At 37.5% G+C, this 21169-nt stretch overlaps 1 protein-coding gene across 1 annotated transcript in view; it reads right to left on the bottom strand.

The window, feature by feature from the left end:
• Window positions 1–21169, bottom strand: part of CTNND2 (catenin delta 2) — a 664153-nt gene that overhangs the window by 479267 nt on the left and 163717 nt on the right. Inside the window, exon 4 of the mRNA XM_054714357.1 lies at window positions 11467–11579. Coding sequence (XP_054570332.1) covers window positions 11467–11579 — 113 coding nt within the window. The remainder of the gene's footprint in view (window positions 1–11466; window positions 11580–21169) is intronic.

Raw genomic sequence — 21169 nt, 5'->3', positions numbered from 1 at the left:
AGATTTAAGCTTAAAATACATGTCTGCGTCCCTACCCCAAAGGGCAGATTAAATAGAACTGAGCTCATTTAATTCTCTCTTTGGAAATTCAATTCTGCATTTGCTGTGTCCTCTTGGTATTAGGTGGTTGATCATGCACATGAAGGTTAACTTGATTAAAACATTGTGTTATAGCCACTAAAAAGATCAGTTTTAGTCTTTTTATTTATTTTTTAAAAATTTAAATTAAATCTTTATTGTTGAAAGTATTACATATGTCCCCTTTTTCCTTCCATTGACCCCTTTTACCACCCCCATCCCTGCCCCAGGCCTTCCCACTATTGTCTGTGTTCATGGGTTATGCATTATGTGCATACAAGTTCTTTGGTGGATCTCTTTCCACCTACCCACCACCTCCATCTTCCCTGTGAAATTCCACAGCCTGTCATATGCTTCTATGTCTCTGGATCTATTTTGTTCATCATTTTGTTTATTAGATTCCACTTATGAGTGAGATCATGTGATACTTGTAAAGAGAGAACAGTTTTAAGAAGGAAAAGATCTTGTTCACATCCCTATTAAGTAAAGTCACATCCTAAAGGCAGCATTAAGACTGTAGGCTACATGAGGTCAGGGAATTTGCTTTCCTCATTCAGAGCTGTACTCCTAGTATCTATTACACACACATAATAGGTCCATGATCTCTATATGTTGAATAAGTGAATGAATGAATGAATGAATGAGTGGATTAATGAAATCTCACACTCCTTCCTGTCATAAGGGAGGACTTTGCAAACCCACATTCCTATAGATTTTTCCTTGTTTTGTTGACCCAGTAACCCACCACATGACCATGGGAAATGCTTTTCTGAATTAGGGACCTGATAGGCAGACTTCAGCTTTTATTCACAAGGTCTAAGGAGAAGCCCCCAAGCCCATCAAGGTCCTCAGTGCCTTACAAAAACACTAACCATTCCAATGTTTAAGTAATGTTGAGGATTCTCTATACCCACCTTCATCTCTTTGGTAAAATTCTTTTCTAGTACCAGGTTACAAAGGCATTAAATGAAACTTAGTAATAGTAGGACATAGACACTCAAAATCACAGTGACTTTGAGCAACTATCCATTTGAGGGCAAATACAATTTTTGTGATAATGATAAAGTATCTTAAATAGTATGATGCTTAGGTGAATTATGTCTATATTATTACATACATATTGTTCACCCATTAATTTAAGAACACCTCTTTGCTGTGGTATTCCCTGGCAGAGAACGGCAATAATTAGAATAGACTGTCTTCAGTTAACTTGATGTCATCATAACCACTCACTAAATAAAAGAAAAAAGAAGAGAAGGTATAAATACTTAGCATCTCTCTATGAAGATAATGGCATTTCCCATCTATTTGTACATGCAAAAAAATAAGTCATAACTGTAATATTCATGGCAGTTAATTAACTAATCAGGAAGAGGACCAACCCACAAATATAGAATATTTTCTCAGTGACAAACACTGTTATTTGTTCTAAACACAATTAAACATGTAATTCTTACAACCAACTTCAAAGGTAATTATTCTTCTTCCCAATTTACAGGCAGAGGAATGGAGTTTTTGGAGGACTAGAATATTTCCCAAGTCACACAAGATAGCAATAAGCAGAGCGAAGATTTTAATCGAAAACTTATAGTTTCCAAACTCCATTGTCATAAATAGCACCCTGTGCCACCTCCTAAAATTAGAGATTCCATATTTGTTGGGCAATTATGGTATGACAGGCAATACCTACATCCCAAAAGACAGAATGAAACTCATTGCCTTAAATGAGAAATGTCAAGACAAAGCAGTGAGCTCTCCACAGGTGGAGACCATCATTTACACGTTAGAGAGGTTAATTGCTAAGTTTTGGGTAAAGTTGGCAGTCATTTCTTTGGATAGAGCTTTCCAATAACATCTTGCTGAGAGTTAAATTCTCAAATAAATGCGTAAGACTAAGCAACAATGTGTGAAGATTTTTTAAACTTCCTCAGCTCTTGAGGTACTAAACAAACAGATGTTTGAGAAGGCTGGGGCTTATGAATACAGCTTTACTGTCAACAAATTAGGTAACATCTTTGCTGCCTGCTGCTAACGCAGCAATCTCTTACATTTAAAATTCTATGATAGCTTCTCCTGGATAAAGGGGAATTAGGATACATTCACATACATGAAAAAAAAAAAATCCAAGTTTCCTTCTTGAAAATGGGCAACAGTTGTGGTAGAAACTAAGCTCACAGTGTTGGCCTCACCTACCAAATGTTTACATTTTGAGATAAATAATTTTGCAATCCTACACTATCTCTTTTGATGCAGATGAATCCACAGACCTTGCCAACTCTAACCATGAAACCAATGTAAGCGCTCAGGACCTTCCTGGAAGTTTTCTGACCTATCCCCTGGACAAGAGCTACCATTTCCAACTTGTGCTGCAACCACCAGCCTCCACAAGCTTCCATTCATTCATTCTCCACGCAGCTGGCAGAACCAGAGCTGGCCTCATCACGTCCTTGGGTAAAACCATCTTCACGTTCTATTTATTGCCCAGTCAACAAAACCCAAAGTCTCTAGGTCTCTGGCCTGACCTATACGGCTGCTCACAAGAATGGTTATGTCTGTCTATACCTTTATCCAACACCATTCTGTCCCTTGGACTTGCTATTCCAACCACACTGATTCCAAATTGACTCTTGTCTTTCTGACTTTGCACTCTCCCTCTGAGCTGTGCCTTTATTCCAATCCATTCCCTGCTAATGTTTTACATGATTATCACACACATATCTATCTGTGAAAGCATCTCATGACTTCCTGTTCTCTTCAAGGCGCCAAGGAATTGTCTCATGCTTTCCAGGTTTAGATGTTTCTCTCCGTGAACACCTGGAGGCCAGGAGCTGCATCATATTCGTGCCTGGAGCACAAGAAGTGTTGGTTAACATGCTGGACCCTCAGAAGTACGCATAACGTTTGTTTAAATGGAACCAGTGATTATTTCCTAAAAGGCCCACTCCACGTGATTTCTCAGTGTGAAACAGTCTGGTCCAGTTCCCTGTCTTTACCCCAGGATTTAGCCAAACCATCTCAAAATCTATGAACCAGGACGCAGGCTCTCGGCAGATACCAAATTTGCCTGTGCCATGATCTTGGACTTCCCTGCCCCCAGAAATGTGAGAAATAAATTTATGTTGTTTATAAGTCACCCAATCTATTGTATCCTTTTATAGCAGCCTGAAGACATTAAGACAATGGGGTAATGAGCATTTTATAGACATAAATATTAGTATAATTTGTTCATTGGAAATATGCAAGAGAATAATGAATAATTACTCTGGATGTGTTTAAAAAGCAATGATGACATATATTAACACCCTTTACTTCATTTGTATAAGAATGAATCTCAGAAACATATTCCGATAAAGAACTTCAAAATAACCATAGTCATTGGGATGGGCAAGGGAGGAGGAAAAAGAAACAGTAAGTCCCAAAATAAAGTGGTAAAAATGAACTGGGGTTATTTAGATGGTCATTTACAACATAATTCAAGAACAAGCATTGTGGTGAGGCATTTTAGCATGTGTACTTGAGAAATAAAGATACCTGGGGTCAAACATCAATGTTTGGTCACTAGCCGTTGGATGTACTGAAAGTGAATTTTCCTCTCTGAATTGTAGTGTTTTCCATTCTACAATATTTAACAATAAGATTTAACCCACGGGCTCACTAGGAGGAAATGGCTTGATGTATATAAGCCAGTTAATGTTGTGCCTGGCCTATGGGAATCAAAATAAATACTACCATTATAATTATTAAAGTTAGGACTATTATTGATATTGCTATCACTATTCTTATCATCTTCTTAAGTTCAAAGTGAAAGCATGAGACTGTATCAACCACAGATTCACACACAGAGTACATCAAACCAACAGGCCCTGGTATCCAGGTACCATTTCAACAAGAAAACTGATTAGAATGAATAATGAAACATAATATTCTGATCCAGCTTGGTCAGAAAAATGTATATTTGATATGAATTATAATTTATTATATATGTGTCATACAGAAAATATATTCTGGAATATAGAAAGATGATAGTATTTACAGATTAAAAAAACTGGTGAATTTTATGCAACGATAGCAATGGAATAAAAACAGTAATAAAAGTACTGTATACTCATTCATTCATTTATTCATTCAGTACTGACTGAACAGTTATCATGTGCTGGCCATTCTTGGCCATATAATCCCAGTCCCTGCGCTTGGGGAATTAGAGAGCAGGGGAGAAAACAGAGGAAGGACAGCACCTACTTCTAGTTGCTGAGATGGCTAAACAAAGACTCACTGCAGGTGAGGAGAAGGCAGCAGCTTTAATCCAGGTTGTAAATTTTGCTACAGGATTAGGAGTTCAAAGGCACTAGGGTACTATAGTGATGGCTCAACATAAGGACCTTGGACTCTAGGCAGGTGGGGAAGGCTCAGAGGCCTGACAACTGGGAGATAAAAAACAAACAAACACAAAAAACCTAGAGAAATAAATGCTTCCCAGTTAAACAAGCAATAGCTGTAAATGCTCTCTCTGAAGGAGAAAGAGTTCTGAGTGGAGGCCTGGACAGAAATGTGATGGTGCTGGGAATCATGAACATGAACCTTGAGGTCCCTGAAAGTATTCTACAATATTCCTCCTAATTTATGTAGGAAAAGGAAAAAACTATAATAGGAAATCCTAAAAGAATCATCTCATCATTAAAAACAAGCAATTGAAAAAATATATAAATAGAGATAACAGGAAAAGATGGTGGCACAAGGGTTAAGACAAGAAGAACAGGGGTTCATGAAGAGAATTAAGAAAATGGGGAATATTCTTGAGGGAGGTTTCTGGTCTGGAATTTAGATTGGAAGGAAACATGAGAAAAATACGTGTTTTAAAGTAAAATTGGCAATGCAGAAAACACCATAAAAATATAGTCCTTATATTTTGTTCTTTTCTTCTGTTTTTATAATGAAGCAGACATTCTAAATGACTTCACAAATGCCACTGCAATGTTATTTCTGATTACCAATTCAATAAATGAAATGTCTCATTTAAATAAATCTGTATGACTTGGTTGGAAGAGTAATATTTTAACCACATGAGAAATTATTATGGGAATCAACAGTTATTCTCTAATTTTAAAATAAAAAATGTTTAATAAAAAATTAAATTAAAAATAATTTATTTGAAAGTGATTATTTATTTATTTATTTTACTGGCAAGCATGGTACGAATCTAGAATTCTGACTATGAGTAATTTTTAATCTTTGGCTACGTAACTGTTTTTGGAAATGTATGTATATGTATAAATAACAACATAATAAAATGTTTAAAAAACTAAAAAAATTAAAATTATTAAATTATCTAATATGTCTGGTTTTCAAAATAAAATATTTTGATTGACTTATTCCTTCTGCATATAAAAGAATAAATGTCAGTATCTACTTGTTTAAGGATATTATATCCTATAGAAAATTTTTAAAAATGTCTGACTTTGAGAAACAATTGTATTCATGTATGATTTATTTCCTTAAGAAAGTTCAGTGACCATGTTTTAAAATATAAACATTTCATTGTGAAATAAATGTCTAGAACTACTTGACTTATGTTTCTTCACAACACAAGTAACTAATTAAATCAGAAGTCAGCATTTTCTCTAAAATAAGCCTGACTTCTTTGTAGGAATGAAAAAGATCTGTACACTATTTATAGAATTGTTGGCATTTGGGCTCACAGGAGTTAGTTAATAAAGAGAACAACCTTTGATAACACTTGTAACATTAATTCCTTTTGTATTCCATTCTCCAAAGTATGGCAGATATTTGTGAAAATGTGTTTGCAAGAAATTCAATAGTTCATCTGCGGGAAAAAGAGAGCAAGATATTTTCATGTATATATTACATTTGTCATTTTAAATATATATATAACTCCAATCAGCGTCTTGGGCATCTACATTAAAAAATGGTGAAGCTAAACTGATTGCTTTATTTAGTTGTTCTTATTCTACGCTAAATAACGACTCCATTCCACATTCAAATACTTCCACTTCTTAGAATCAAAACAGCATGTTGTTTTAATATGTAAATTCAAATGCATGTGTATGTGCATGAAAAAATAAAATTAGATATACAAATTAAACTTTTGAATGGAATACAGATAGTCACAGAATAAAATTTATTTTATTTAATTAAAAACTTGCATAATTCAACTTGCTATAATATACAAATGAGGCAAAAGTAGGTTTACAGTTGTGAGTACACAAAACAAGTTTATTCTTGTATTATTAGTTATTAATTACTGTGTTATTTTCCATACGAACAATCACAAACCTACTTTTGCCTCACCCTGAATATCTAACACAACCTATTAAAAAGCATATTGTAACCAATTACTATCAACTTAAAACAATGTCTATATATTTTTTGCTTTTGTTACAGTTTTGCAAGCTTTGTAAAATTCGGGCATGGCATAATTGGGCTCTCTGTTCAGGGTTTTGCAAGGTCTATCACCAGAGTTTCCCCTGGGCTACTTTCCTTTCTGGAGATTCTGGGAAATAATTTACTTCCAAATTCATTTAAGCTGTGAAATGAATTCCTTTTGGTTATAGGACTGAGGTCCTCTTCTCTGTAAATCAGGGGTCATCCTCTGCCTTTAGGAGCCATGTGCAGTGCTACCCACACTGGCAAGGAAGACTTTATCATGTGTCAAATTTCTCTGGCACTGAATTTCTTGACTTCCTTCATCTCTGAGCTCTAGACCATCATTATCTTAATCATCTCATCATCATTGTTGTTCGTCGCCGTCATCATAATCATCATGCCTTTCAAGAGTCAGGTTTTCCTTAGGAGGAGTTTATAAGATATGTCCAACTGTGATTTTTATCTATTTCTCTCCCATTATGTTTTTAGTGCCTATGAGAATCAAGGAGTTTAAGTAGACATCAATTTTGTTGTCCTTAAATTTTCAGCAGCACATAAGAAATCCCTACACATCCTTTGAATGAAGGTTAAAAGATTCTGTGGCAGGGGACTTCTAGAAAGGTCAACAGAGGCTCATCCTCAATGCTTTGTTAAGTTCTAATGACTCCCAAGAAAGGGACACCTGGCCCAGTTTGGACTGGTCAAGAGGGCATTCGGAAGGGTGTGAGCCCTCAGCTGAGTATATAGATCCACAGGAGAAAGGGACAAAGCAAAAAAGGGAGGGTATTCTAGGTGGAAGGGATTCCTTGGTCACAGGCATCGACTGGGAAATACTGGTATATTTATGAACTAGCGGAAGTGATTATGTCTATAATCATCCTTTATAGACATAATTCTGATTTATGCATATGCAGATCTAACTCACACCACACGGAGGGTAAATTTGTGCAGACTGCAACCAAAGAAGTGTAGAGCATGACAAGGGCATGGACACAGGATGGTCCTCAGACCACTGGACTCATAAAACCAAAACAGGGGTCCCAGTCTGGGAGGGAATAAATGGTCCATGGGGCTGCTAGACAAGACCTCCTGGGCAAACCTTTGCCTGAGGGACAGGTGTGAGCCAACTGGCCAGAGGGCGGGAATGGGCTACTAGCAAGAGGGATTTTATCCTGACCCTGAATAAAGGGCACTGTCAGAATAAATAATGTTCCAGTTTCAGGTCTAGATGGTTCTGAGGAATCAGGGAGAAGGTATGGAACCAAACTAATGGTAGGATGGGAGAAGAATCCAATAGATTGGAGAGGTTTGGCCTGGAAGCAGAGTGAGGAAACCAACATAGGAAGAAATGGTGGAAGTATAGCTGCTGTAAGAAGCACTAATAATTTCTTGGTAGGAGAATGATAACACTCAGACAACCACTAAATGATCTGGATTCTGGAAGCTACAGTATGCATTTGGGTGTGTATAAAAGTCTGTGAAGAGTTTAAGAGATCACAATGGTCCTATTTGTAGTTACTTCTACTGTAGACACTTGGATGCAGAAGCTGATAAGCTACAACACTGGATCCAGATTCTCCCTTCTCCAAATTCTCAGTGCTCTCATTTTTTATTTGATTGGCTATTATAAAGTTGACTGTTATAAATGCATACTAATAACATTTTTCAAAAAGTTCAAACTGTCATTGTGACTACCAGAAATGAGGTCTGAGAAATCAGATGAAGCAATTTCCTATCACCAATAAAGGCAGAGGAAAACCAAACTAGAATTATCATTTTTATCATTTATATAACAAGTCTGAAAAATATTTAATTTTGTTTTATTTTTGTTATAAAACTCTCTTACCCCTCCAGAATATGAAACATCTAAATTATCAGACTTCTTTACCTGTCCTCCTTTTTCAAAAATTGTTTATATTCTATTTTTTATTTTTAAATATCCCTTTTGATGTGCTAACTAGGTTAGTCTATTACCCGTTATAAAGACTTGAATTTCCAAAGGTGCATTTCTGAAGCTGAGCAAACCACTAGGTTATGACAAAAAAAAAAAGGAAGCTATGTATTGGATTTTCTCCAGTGAAATATCAGTAAATTGCTTGTACTATGCAAATGCAGATTCATACATTAGAGGTTTCCAAAATACAAAATAATTAAGCTTGATGAAAACCGAATATTATAGAGGTATATAGCAGGGAAAATAATTAGGCAGTGTCCGCTGCTCCTAACACTATTACTTAATATACATTTAACACAGAATTACTGATAATATACTATGAGCTGCGAGCTAAGGATACAAGTTATAGGTGAAGAACCAAACACTGTCATGGGTAATTTTTCTGTCTAATTTGGTAGCTCTACCGAAACCGGTTTGGCTCAGTGGATAGAGCGTCGGCCTGCGGACTCAAGGGTCCCAGGTTCGATTCCGGTCAAGGGCAGAGGCAGCCGATCGATGTTTCTCTCTCATCAATGTTTCTAACTCTCTATCCCTCTCTCTTCCTCTCTGTAAAAAATCAATAAAATATATTAAAAAAAATAATTTGATAGCTCAATGATAAGTTCTATCTCAGACACTTTGTACCTCAGAAAAGAAATCAACACAATCCAATAAAATGAGGGGGGAGAAAAGTTTTTAAGAATATAAATGAAATATCAGAGATGCAGCAGTTTCAGTGATAACTGAACTGGTCTCTGTAACATTCAGAAACAAGATGATCCCTGTCACCACGGGCTCCTAGACTGGCACCAAACCACATGGCCACCATCCCCTAGCATTCACCATGGGAGGTCACAGATCTGGGGTCACTTATTTCACATTCTCAAGAGTAAGAGCCCAATTTCTTTCAGGCTATTCACTGGATGGATTGCCCTTGGGTTAGATGTCAACTTCTGATCCAATCAGAAGTTGGAAATTGAGGCACAGGGTACAACATAGTCCCTCAGACCTTCTCCTACCAGGGACTGGGGGTGGATGAAACAAAATAAAAGATGTATAGTATGCAAAAAAATATCACACAGAAAGATTAAGAATATGCATTCAACAGGTAGTCTGGCCAATCGGGAAGCAACTGGTTTCAAAGCCAAACAGATGTCAATCCAGTGGTGCTTATGAACCCTCAAAGCAGGCTTAGCTTCTGAGGAGGTATTCAGCAATAACAATGAGCTCTTCAATACATCTACATATATAAAAGCCTAATATGCTAAGTTGACCAACTGGTCGCTATGATGTGCACTGACCACCAGGGGGCAGATGCTCCAACTGGTAGGTAAGCTTGCTGCTGGGGTCCAGCTGATCGGGACTGGGTGAGATGGGGCCAGACACTCCCTGGAGCCAACCCGCAGTCCCTCCCCACCACCGGCCCTGATTGGCTTCAATCAGGACTGGGTGAGATGGCCCTGATTGGCCCCGATTGTCGGCCAGGTGAAGGGACCCCACCCATGCACGAATTCGTGCACCGGGCCTCTAGTACAGTAATAAAAATCTATACTTATAAATATTTTTCTCACCTTACACCAGTCAACCTTCTGAACACAATTTCAAGTGGACACAAATCACTTTTTCTTTCTCTTGTCTATCCTGTTTCTGTTAATTTGGGTGTTCAGACAAGTAGGTGATGACTTTAAGAGACCAAAACTTATCTATGTGCGGCTTCTTACTATCGAGGTATTACAGAAGTGAATATGCTTCCACATACTCCAAATACGGCTTTGCAATTGAAAACGGTCTCCATTCAAGTAACCTAGTCTAACAATAAGAGTCACAGTAACTTCTATTTAAAGTGTACCCACTGCTCCACCAACACAAGAACAATGTTAAAAGACTAATGGCAGGTGCTTCCAAAATGAAACCTTCCGACCACGGATTTACTCTTGCAATGATAAATGCTTTAGAGCAATGGATACAGTGATGTTTTCATTCTTTTGTGGCAGCAGTAGCTAAGAGCTCACCAAACTCAAGCTCTTGCTTCCTGAGTAGAGTGGGTGTCGACCCCAGGACTAGGAATCTCTGCCCCATTCATCTAGGAGAGGCCATGTGACTGGTTCTCACCAATGGGCTGTGGGTGCAGTGACGTGTTTGCCAATGTGGTCATAGCGGTTATCAAGAGTTAGGCCTTTGCTCCTGGCATAGAGGGAAGCAAGGCAGCTCCCTGACCAACATCCCCTGCCTTTATCTGTTGCATGAATGAAAAGCAATCTGCTATTTTGCTAAGTTACTATAATGTTGAAGTTTATTTGCCACAGTAACTATTATTTCCTTAACCAAGACATGTCCCTAAAAAATGTAGTATCAAACACAACATAGAAGAAGATGACAGAAAAGTACAATGCATTTCTGAGAAATGAAAGTTGACTTATAAAACTTTATGTATGTTTATTTCAAGTTCACACACACATATACACACTTTTATTTTTAAATATAAAAACAAGGTCCTAGGTGGAGCATTTATTCTGTGGCCAAATGACTATATTTTGTTTTGTTCTTAGATATTTCATAACCTCAAACCAACCCCCAATTTAATAATCAATAATTCTATCTATGGATTTGAAATATTTTTTACACATGGCACTTGCTCCTACATACAGGAGGAGCAAGTTTATAATTTAGCATCATATATTAGCAGATGATACAGGTTGCATCGAAATGTCCTCTCTCTCATTTCCAGAACCTGCAACTCTAGATCATTTAGAAAAGAAACAACAAACTGGGAGACTATGATAGTATCTCCTGCTTTCAAGCAACTTGCCTGAACTAAAAGCCTTCCTTTGTACAAAATGACGCATCATTTGCATTCAGGGCAGGGATTAATTTTGTTAAAAGAGTTTCAAGTACAAACCAGGCCATTTCAGACTTCTTTTGAACATCTGAAATCAGGTCGGTTACAATTCCTTTCCAACATCGGAATGAATGCTCCGATTCCACTGCCAGGTTTATAAGGAGAAGATAAATCCCGCCATTTACTTTCCCTGGCAACTCGAAGCACAGAACCATGGGGACGGGGTGCCCAGTACCTGATGCTGCTCATGCTGCCCGTCTCCGACCCCAGCTTGCATCGCTCCAGCTGGCTGGCAACGATCTGGCGTTCTGCCTCCAGCTCTCGAGTCAGTCTTTCAAACTGTAATTCCTGAAAGAAAACCACCAAAAAGTTTAATTCTGTCATCTGTATAAAAAGTGGAATTCAGATCCAAATGACAGGGCAGTTGAGGGAAAATACCTGGTTTACCAAGATGTCAAATGTGAGAAGTAGAGAATGTTGATGTGGAATCAAAGAAGGATTTGTAGTTCAGACAGACCCAAGTTTATATCAGAGTCCTGGGACCCGTTAGCTGCAGGGTCTTGAATAATTTATGTAATCTAAATATCAATTGTATCATCTGTAACATGGGTTTGGGTGAGGACTAAATGAGAAAAATTAGCCTATGCTATGTTTGGCAGATGACAAGCAACCCCAGATACCAAAAGAGGAACATTTAATTTGTCTATCATCTTGAGTATAGTGTTTATTCCTTACTGCAGTGGTTCTCAACCTTTCTAATGCCGCAGCCCTTTAATACAGTTCCTCATGTTGTGGTGACCCCCAACCATAAAAGTATTTTTGTTGCTACTTCATAACTGTAATTTTGCTATTGTTAATGAATCGTAATGTAAATATCTGTGTTTTCCGATGGTCTTAGGTTCTACAGCAGCGGTTCTCAACCTATGGGTCGCGACCCACAGGTTGAGAACCACTAGCAGGGTCACCTAAGACCATTGGAAAACACAGATATTTACGTTACGATTCATAACAGTAGCAAAATTACAGTTATGAAATAGCAATGAAAATAATTTTATGGTTGGGGGTCACCACAACATGAGGAACTGTATTAAAGGGTCCCGGCATTAGAAAGGTTGAGAACCACTGCCTTACTGGCTTTTTAGCTGCCTCAATATACTAATTTGATTCTCATATTACTAACCTATTATAGACTGAAGAAAAGTAATGCTTAAACCTACACTTCTTTATGGTTTAAATTTAAGCATAATGGCAATGATACTGATTATATACAGGCTAATTACTGAGGAAATAACTTTTGACATTTTGCTATATTATTTTTTTTTAAATAGCCAATTAAACCAATGAAGAATGGTTCTACAGAGCCGCCCAAAATCCACTGTTAAAGGATTAACTTGAATGAAAAATGATTCAGTAAGTACATCAAGAATCTTGGCTGTTCCAAATATTGGACTTTGTACCATAGTTTAGTTGTTATATTTTACTTTCCCATACACTTAAGTTTTTAAATAAGTATAATGAAAGCAAATTACATGTTTTAACTAAATAAATGTTTTTTTCAATGTCTTATTTAACTGCTTTTAACAATAGCTGCACAGTTATATTTAGGTGATTAAGAAAGAAGAATGCTGAAATATATTGAAATATAGGGTTGAGGTCAGTTTGGGAAAACTAAAACTCCCAACGTTGCAAGGATTTGTCTTCCCAGAGAAGATGAGTTATTTCTACTTACTACCCTGGAACATTCTTGGGTGAGACCTTTAAAAAGTGGGATCTACTATGGTGTTCTCTACATGAATTAAAAATATCCTTGCTCTTTTCCATAAGAGCAGAATTTTTTTTGTTGACATTATTTAGGGGATCTAAGTTTGAGACACTCTACATATGACAGATCAACTTTTCCCGTTGGGGTGCTAAGACTTAGGAGGCATGCTGTTTGAGATCAAACTTTTATTCTTATATATCCAGAAGGACAGCAAAGACTCTTTGTAAAGAGTGACTACTGAGATTTGTGCTGAGCGTATTTGTGCAGCTAAGTTTCCCTTCTTCTCCCTTCAAGTTCTGCTCTTTTTGGTCAGTTTCTTTCCACAAAAATGTGAAAGTTCTAGAAGATTCTTCATTCCCAGGCTGTATAATGTAGTATCTTAAATTTCTCTGTACAACAGGAAACCAACTCATACCTTTGAATTGATAATACCTTAAAAACACAATACCTGAGGGCTATAGAGAATTCCTTATAGGTAGATGGAAATTCAGTATTTGCATAATTTAAAGGGCTTCAATTTGCTGCATGTTTGCATATGTGACAAACAGTCCAATAGGATGAGGCAGCTCAGCGTTCTGAGTCCTGGGACAGACACTGTCTTGCCTATGCTTGCTCCAAGGCTGTGACATCACTGCATGCTTTCTCCACTTCATTCTTATCAGTGGGAGGTGATAGGAGACCCTTTTTCATTAGCAAGCTGCCTTTCAAATATAGTCAAAACTTCCAGTGCTCCTCATCACTTTTTATGGATCTGTATTTCCATCTGGCATCGTTTTCTTTCTGTTTAAACGACTTCCCTCAATATTTCTTGTATGTGGTTCCTTAGGTGATACATTTTCCCATCTTTACATGGCTCACAGGAGTCTTCATTTCCCCTCATTTTTTTAAGACATTTTTGCTCCACTGTCCTATCATTTGCGTTGTTTCTGACAAAGAAAAAAAAATCTATGGTATTACTTATCATTGTTTGCTTTTTTATATAATGTCTTTTTTCTCTGACTCCTTTTAAGATTTTCTCTTTTTCACTGGTGCCGAATAACTAGACTTTCGTGTTCCTTGGAGTCGTTTCCTTCATGTTTCTTATGCTTGGGGTTCAATGGGATTTTTCAATGTGTGGATTTATGGTTTCCTTCACATTTCAAAAATTTTCAGCCATTATTTCTTCAACGACTTCTTTATCTTCCCTACTGTCTTCTCTGCTTCAGTGAGTACAGTTAAGTGAATACTAGGTCACTGGAAATTGTCCCACAGCTCAGAAATTCTTTTCCCATATAAAATTATTTTTCTCCTCCCTTTGTGTTTCATTTTCAATAATTTCTATTGGTGTCTTTGAGTTAACCAGTCTTTCTTTTTAATGTCAAATCTACCATCAATCCTATTGAGTGTTGTTGTGTTTTTTTTACCTCAGATGAATCAAACATCTCCAGAAGTTTCATTGGGGAAATTTTTATATCTTCCATGGCTCTATTTAACTTTTGAACATATGGAACACATATAAAAACTGTTTAAATGTCCTGATTCTAGCATCTGTGTCAGTTTCAACTGATTGATTTTTCTCCTTAGTATGAGCTCCACTTCCACTCCTCTTCACATGTGGCGATCTTTGAACATAAAACATTTGAATGCTACTTTGTTTTGTCCTGGTTGTCTTCATATTCCTACAGATATCTTAAGATCTGTTCAGGGGCACAGTTATATGGAAGGAATTTGTTACATTTGAATCTTGTATTGATTTGTTTGGAGCAACAAAACAGCATTTGTGTAGGGCTAATTACTCTACACTGCCTAGGCAGTCCCTTTGGCATCCTCTACTCAGCATCACATGAACCAGGGGGTTTCCCAGCTGGACTGGTGGGCGCCTGCACATATCTTAGCCCTGGTGTGAGCAATAGGTGTTATTTCCTCCCATTCTTTCAGATGGTTCTCTCCCGGCCCCTTGGCTTCCTTACACACATGGACTGCACAGTTCTCTACTGAATAGGAGAAGGTGAACCTTTGCAGATCTCAGGGGTTCTCAGTTTGAGTAGCAATATCCTTTCTTCTATTTTCCCCTGCAAATTCTAGCCACCTTTAGCTTCATGGACTCTCAGTGCTGTCTCCCCATCTCAGCAAATTCTCTGGCTCTGTCTGGGTTACCCCTTCTATACTTTCCGGAAGAAACCTTCCCACGGCAGTAAGCTGGGACAACTGCAGGGCTCACCGTTTCTGCTTCATGTCTCTAAGGAATCACCATCCTTCATTGTCTAAAAGTCAGGGTCTTGAAAACTGGTGTTTCATTTTTCTGGTATGTATGTTTTTGTTGCTGTTGAAAGTATTTCCCGATGCTGTTACTATATCTTTACTGAAAGCTGGATAATTTTTAAAGAACTAACAGGTTGTCCTCTATGCTTGATTTTTTAATAAATATTTTCCATATTATTTAAAAATGAACAAGTAACCAGCTCAGTACCTAAGTTTTTATACTTAAAAAATGTTGTTCACTATTGCAGTATTAAAATTTGAGGCTAACTTTGGGTCGTTTCTTTTATTTGCTGGATGACTTCTTAATTGAATTGACATTTTCTTTATTAAGGGAACTGAATCAATGTTCTGCCTTTTAAAAATGTCCATTCCTTAAATGCTTACTTTGTCATTGCGTGTATGAAACAAGCAAGTAATTAAGTGAATTATCCCTTTGTGCTTTGCTAAGGAGTACACAGTAAATGTCAAGGCCCTTAGGTGCAAGTACTTTTCTCTTCTTCATCCGAAATACTACATTTTATTAATATAATAACACAATTCCTAACAAAATAGGAGGCTAACATGTTTATTGAGTGCTGACTATTGAGTGCTTAATTACTAGGATAGTATACATGGCAGGAATACGTTTATATACATATATAAACTTATCAAATTGTACACATTTAATATATGCAGCTTTTCAGGTATACTTAAATAAAATTGCTTTAAAACTACTCCAAAATATGATACAGAAACTGTCCAGAGAAATTGGGAATTCATGGGAATGAAAAACAGTGGGTGGATTAGAGAAGACAGCCTGCAGTAAAGGAAGTTTTAAGGAAACACAAAGTAGTGTTAGACCTAAATCTCCCCATTATGTAGAAATTGTCTTGTTTTAGAGATCATAAAAATTTATAAAAGTAGCAAATGTATGATGCCAAAGTTCATTAAAATTTATGAGGAGCCAGATTTAAATGATCGCCTCTCTTAGAATAGCACATTGAGTCACATAATACATTAGGATTACAAGAAAAAAATTATACAGTTGTCTAACTTTGCCCTAAATAGACTAAATGAATCATTAATTTGGCTTAATTAAATGGTGTTTATTAAATATTTTTAAATGGATAAAAGCATGTAAATCTCTTACAGAGGCTTAGCTAACTCAGTATGAAAATGAAATCAGAAAACACATACTCCTGGTTTCATTAATTCTTTCAATAAATACTTAATTTAACATTGTGGGATAACATCAGTTAGGATCATACAAGCTAGACTTGAGAAAATATAAAACCTCAGACTAAAGAGTGAATTAAATAAATATTGCCATGATTTCCCTAATATGAGAAGGTGGGAAAGAGACTAGACAGGAGTGGATAATGGAGAAGATGGATGAGATGCTAGACATTGGAAGTCACATGATTCCACAGTTGTGGCTCTGATTGCTAGAATCCAATGAGAATCTGGTTGCTAGGATCCAATGTGGATCTGGCTGCTAGAATCCAATGATAGGATTCGAACTGCTCATGCCAGCTAGACGAAGTGGGAAAGTGGACCCATAGCATATCCCGAGACTGTGTGGACTCCGCATGCTCACGCATCCATCGTCTTTGTCAAACTCTCCTCCCATATGAAAAAAAAAGGGGATATTAATGACCAGCATCCACTCAGACACAAGATAGTGGTCCTGTGCAAAGGATAAGGCACAAGGACAAAAGCAGAAGGGGGCATGGGACTTCCTAGGTCTAACCACTGTAGTGAAGGCTCCAGGCTTCTCCTGGATATTCCTCCTGCTGAGTTAAGTTACATGAGAAAGGGAATTCTATCAATGAGCAATAGAAGTACCATCATGCTAATGATTTCTCAAGTGTGTACAATACTATTATTTGTGATCCAATGATAATCAGTTTATACCTTTATCCTTGTACTTTAGGTGTTTTATCGTGACTTTCTGTTCAAGCATTTGTAGTCCTCCTAGATCATAAATGTATTAAGGAGGGGATTAGGCCCAACATCATCATTTTATCTGAAAGCAAAGTGCCTGATATGTAACTGGGCTAGGTAAGTGATTGTTCATGAATGAAGGAACCATGGTCCTGGTGTTGCAGCTTCTTGGAATGGAATGGCCAAGTGGTTGGTTATGCAATAATTTTTTTTCAAATAAAGTATTTTAAGACTCCAAATGCATGAGAGAATACTTCTCAAGAATTTAAGAAAATCACTAGTTCTATGAAAAGTCTTCATCATCATGTTATTCTCTCAATTCATCACTGTAATCAATTGTAAGGATAAAAGTGTGTGAAAGAACTGTTAAATATTTTTCTGGTGGTGTCTTTTTTGTTGGAATTTCCTCTTCTTTGCTTTTTTTCTTTTGAGTCAGTGAATACTTGATCACATATATACATATAAAATATATAATTATAAATACCTATATAAAATTATATATATCACAGTCACTCATATTTTCACACTATATATTTAATATATTTTATTGATTTTATAGAGAGAATAAGGGATAGGAATAGAGAGGTAGAAACATCAATGATGAGAGAAAATCATCTACTCTAGGAGTAGGCACACGCATTACTGGGGATCGAGTCCATAACCAGGGCATGTTCCCTGAATGGAATCAAACCAGTGACCTCTTGGTTCCTGGGTTATCGCTCAACCACTGAGCCACACCAACCAGGCTGTAATTATTTTTAAATCTCAATGTACATACATAAATTAAAATGGGCCAAATATGAATCAAGTTTATTTGAAAAACAGTAGCAATCCCTACTTTCTTCAGAGGCAAGTGCTTTCAACTCCACTTTCTAACTTTTATTTCCATATGTCAATTAACTTTCTAATATTATTATTCCTTAAATTTTTAGTTATAGGCCTCATCAATGGAATTCTCACAATGGAAGATGAGAATTTAGCTCTATTTCCCCATCTGTCATCATGCCTACACATATTTCTCATTTTCCCACAGGTTCCCCATAGAGCTAACCTGCAATTTTAGGTAGAACAATTCATGATAGAAATGCTTTATTACATGATTTCTTTAACATCAATACACAATATTTTGTTTTCCCTATTTGAGCAGCTTGCCTTTTTTGTTACTATTGTCCATTTGTTCCACTGTTTATGTACTTACCATGAATCCAACCACAAAATTTCTTCAATTTGTATAAACTTCTCTCAACATAATCAAATATGTCAATTCCACCCACTGAGGAAATCTCTTCTGGTGCCATCCAATTCGCTCTAATTTGGCCTCTCCTCACAGCTGTCACCAGGGGACCTCCCTTCACCTCCAGGCTGGGGATTTCCTTTGTCCCACTTCTGTGGTTTCCTTCTTTCCTGGACCTGTTGTCTTCATTTTCCTGTACCACTTTCTTTTTTTAGTGAGACTAAGTGGGAGGCAGTTTTTTGAGACTTTATGTCTGTTTTTATTCTACTCTCGTGTAATTCTATGGCTGGGTACAGAAATAGATGATTCTAAGTTTTACAGATTATTTCCTCAGTGTTTTGAGTTATCCCTTCCTTATCCTCTGAGTTCCAGTGTCACTGTTGAGAAATGCAAAACATTCTGAGCTCCTATTATTTTTGTATGACTTTACTTCCTCCTATAAAACCTGTGTCTTCTATTGGTCCCCACTGTTCTAAAATTTAATTGTGATGTGTCTTGATATCAATCTATTTTTAATCATCTTCTGGACATTTTAGAATGTTATGCTGTTCTATCCTAGTCCATTCTATTGAAATGAAAATTTATGCTTTTCTCCCCTTTGTTTTAAATATCTTTCTATTGCTTTTCCTTTAGCTCATCATTCAGATATTAAAATCTGCACCAGTTCTCTAAGATTCTTCTTTTAATATTTTTTCTCTTCTAGTTTTCAATCTCTTTACCTTTTGCTTTACTTTCTGGAAAGTTTCCTCTGTTTAATCATTTAGGTCACTAACAAGTGGTTCATTGCTGTTGTTAAACTTATAAAAATATATTATTGATTTCAGAGAGGAAGGGAGAGGGAAAGACATAGAAACATCAATGATGAAAGATAATCACTGATTGGCTGCCTTCTGCACACCCCACACTGGGGATCAAACACACAACCTGGGCATGTGACCTGACTAGGAATCAAACCGTGACCTCCTGGTTCATAGGCCAATGCTCAACCACTGTGCCACACCGGCTGGACAATATACTTTTAATTACTAAAAAATGTTTTTTCCTCTGAATAATTCTTTTTTCATCCATGATTCCTTTTATAGATGTGAAGCCATCTCTTTTCTCTTTCAATGATGATGCTATTATGTTTCCTTCTCTCAGCATAGTTACTATTTATAATGGTTTTGTTTGTTTTAGAATCTATCTCTCATGTAATAGGCATTTTGAGACATCTAAGTTCCATGCTTTTATTTGGAGAGGCAGGGTGAGGGTTAGCGAGCTGTCAGACTCTTAGCATTAAGTGGGGATTGCTAGCTATGCTCTTACAGAACCAGCAGGTGTGCATGTAAAACTCCCAGAGAAGATTCTCCCAAGCTCCAGGTTTAAGTGTAAACATATGGCTGTCCCTATATGGAAAACTGTGTGGAGTAGAGGCCAGGGGCAGGGAGGGGCTCAAAATTTAATAATTAAAATTTCACTTCTCCCACTCTCAACTTGCAACGCACCGCTTTAAACACTCTTCTCAGTGATCCTGGAGTTGAGACTAATTTTATCACATCCAGTGAATAAAACTCTGGTCTTTGCAAGTGTGGAGAACAGTCAACCAGCTGTGCATGATGGGGTTGGGCACTTGGCAGTCAAACTGATTATAAACAGATTTTCAGCTAATCTCCTGCTTCTAGCTGTACTTCCTGGCTTACATACCCACTCCCACAAACCTTGGAAGATGTTCCTTATAAATTGGCCTATATGTTTACTTCTACTGTGTGGAACTCCATAAGTTATTTACCATGTTATATTCCACTAGAGGCCCAGTGCACAAAATTCGTGCACTAGTAGGGTCCCTAGTAGCTGGTGGCAGCCAACCAGGGCCTCCCTCCCTTCCCCTGGCCAGCCCCGCCCGCTGGTCAAACTCCCGATTGAGGGGATAATTTGCATAATATGCTTTTAGTATATAGGATATTTTATCAGTTCTAAGATTGATCTGTTCTAAGATTTTATTTTTTCTATTTTACATCACAGGGTTTACTATCTCTTCAATTGTGATGACTTATCCTATATAATAAAGAGCTAATATGCTAATTAGACCTAACAGCAGAACGACTTTCCAGATGACCTTCCAGATGAAGCTGGGGTTGTGAGAGCTGAGCCCCTTGCACAAATTTCGTGCATCGGGTCTCTAGTATTTTACAATGTGTCTAGAGGCCCAATGCACGGATTCATGCACCAGTAGGGTCCCTCAGCCTGGCCTGCACTCTCTCACAATCCAGGACCCCTCGGGGGATGTCGGACTGCTGGTTTCAATGATGAGAGAGAATCACTGATTGGTTGCCTCCTGCACACCCCACTGGAGGTCCAACATTCCCCAAGGGATGTAGTTGTGCACTAAGTGACAGGCGGCTAGGGAAGAGCGCAAGCCTGGGCTGGACACCACTCTGCTCATCCCGGCCCCTCTGTGCCTGCTGCCACAGCCACTGCCACCCAGTGAAATACAGTTCATTATTCATCCACTTTCTAGGTTTATGGGGGTTTCCCTTTTAAAAAGTCTCATTACCACATTGCCATTTCTGAGAGAGAGTAGGAGTTAATCTAAGAGTCCAATTACCTTCTTTATTTGTAGGTCAGGTCATTTTCAAAAGGAACTTGGAATTCTCAGATAAAGGAGTGCATACCTGATTAAGAGTGAACCTACAATGCCGTTGGCCTTTGTACCATCTGCCGAATGCCCTAAACTAGAATACTCTAAGTTACACAGGTTGGTCCTCCTACTTTCCCTCCAAGCAAAACCATATCCCACAT

This window comes from Eptesicus fuscus, chromosome 4, assembly GCF_027574615.1.
Source record: "Eptesicus fuscus isolate TK198812 chromosome 4, DD_ASM_mEF_20220401, whole genome shotgun sequence".
In the NCBI taxonomy this organism is placed as follows: Eukaryota; Metazoa; Chordata; class Mammalia; order Chiroptera; family Vespertilionidae; genus Eptesicus; species Eptesicus fuscus.
This window is presented reverse-complemented; position numbering and strand designations above follow the sequence as displayed.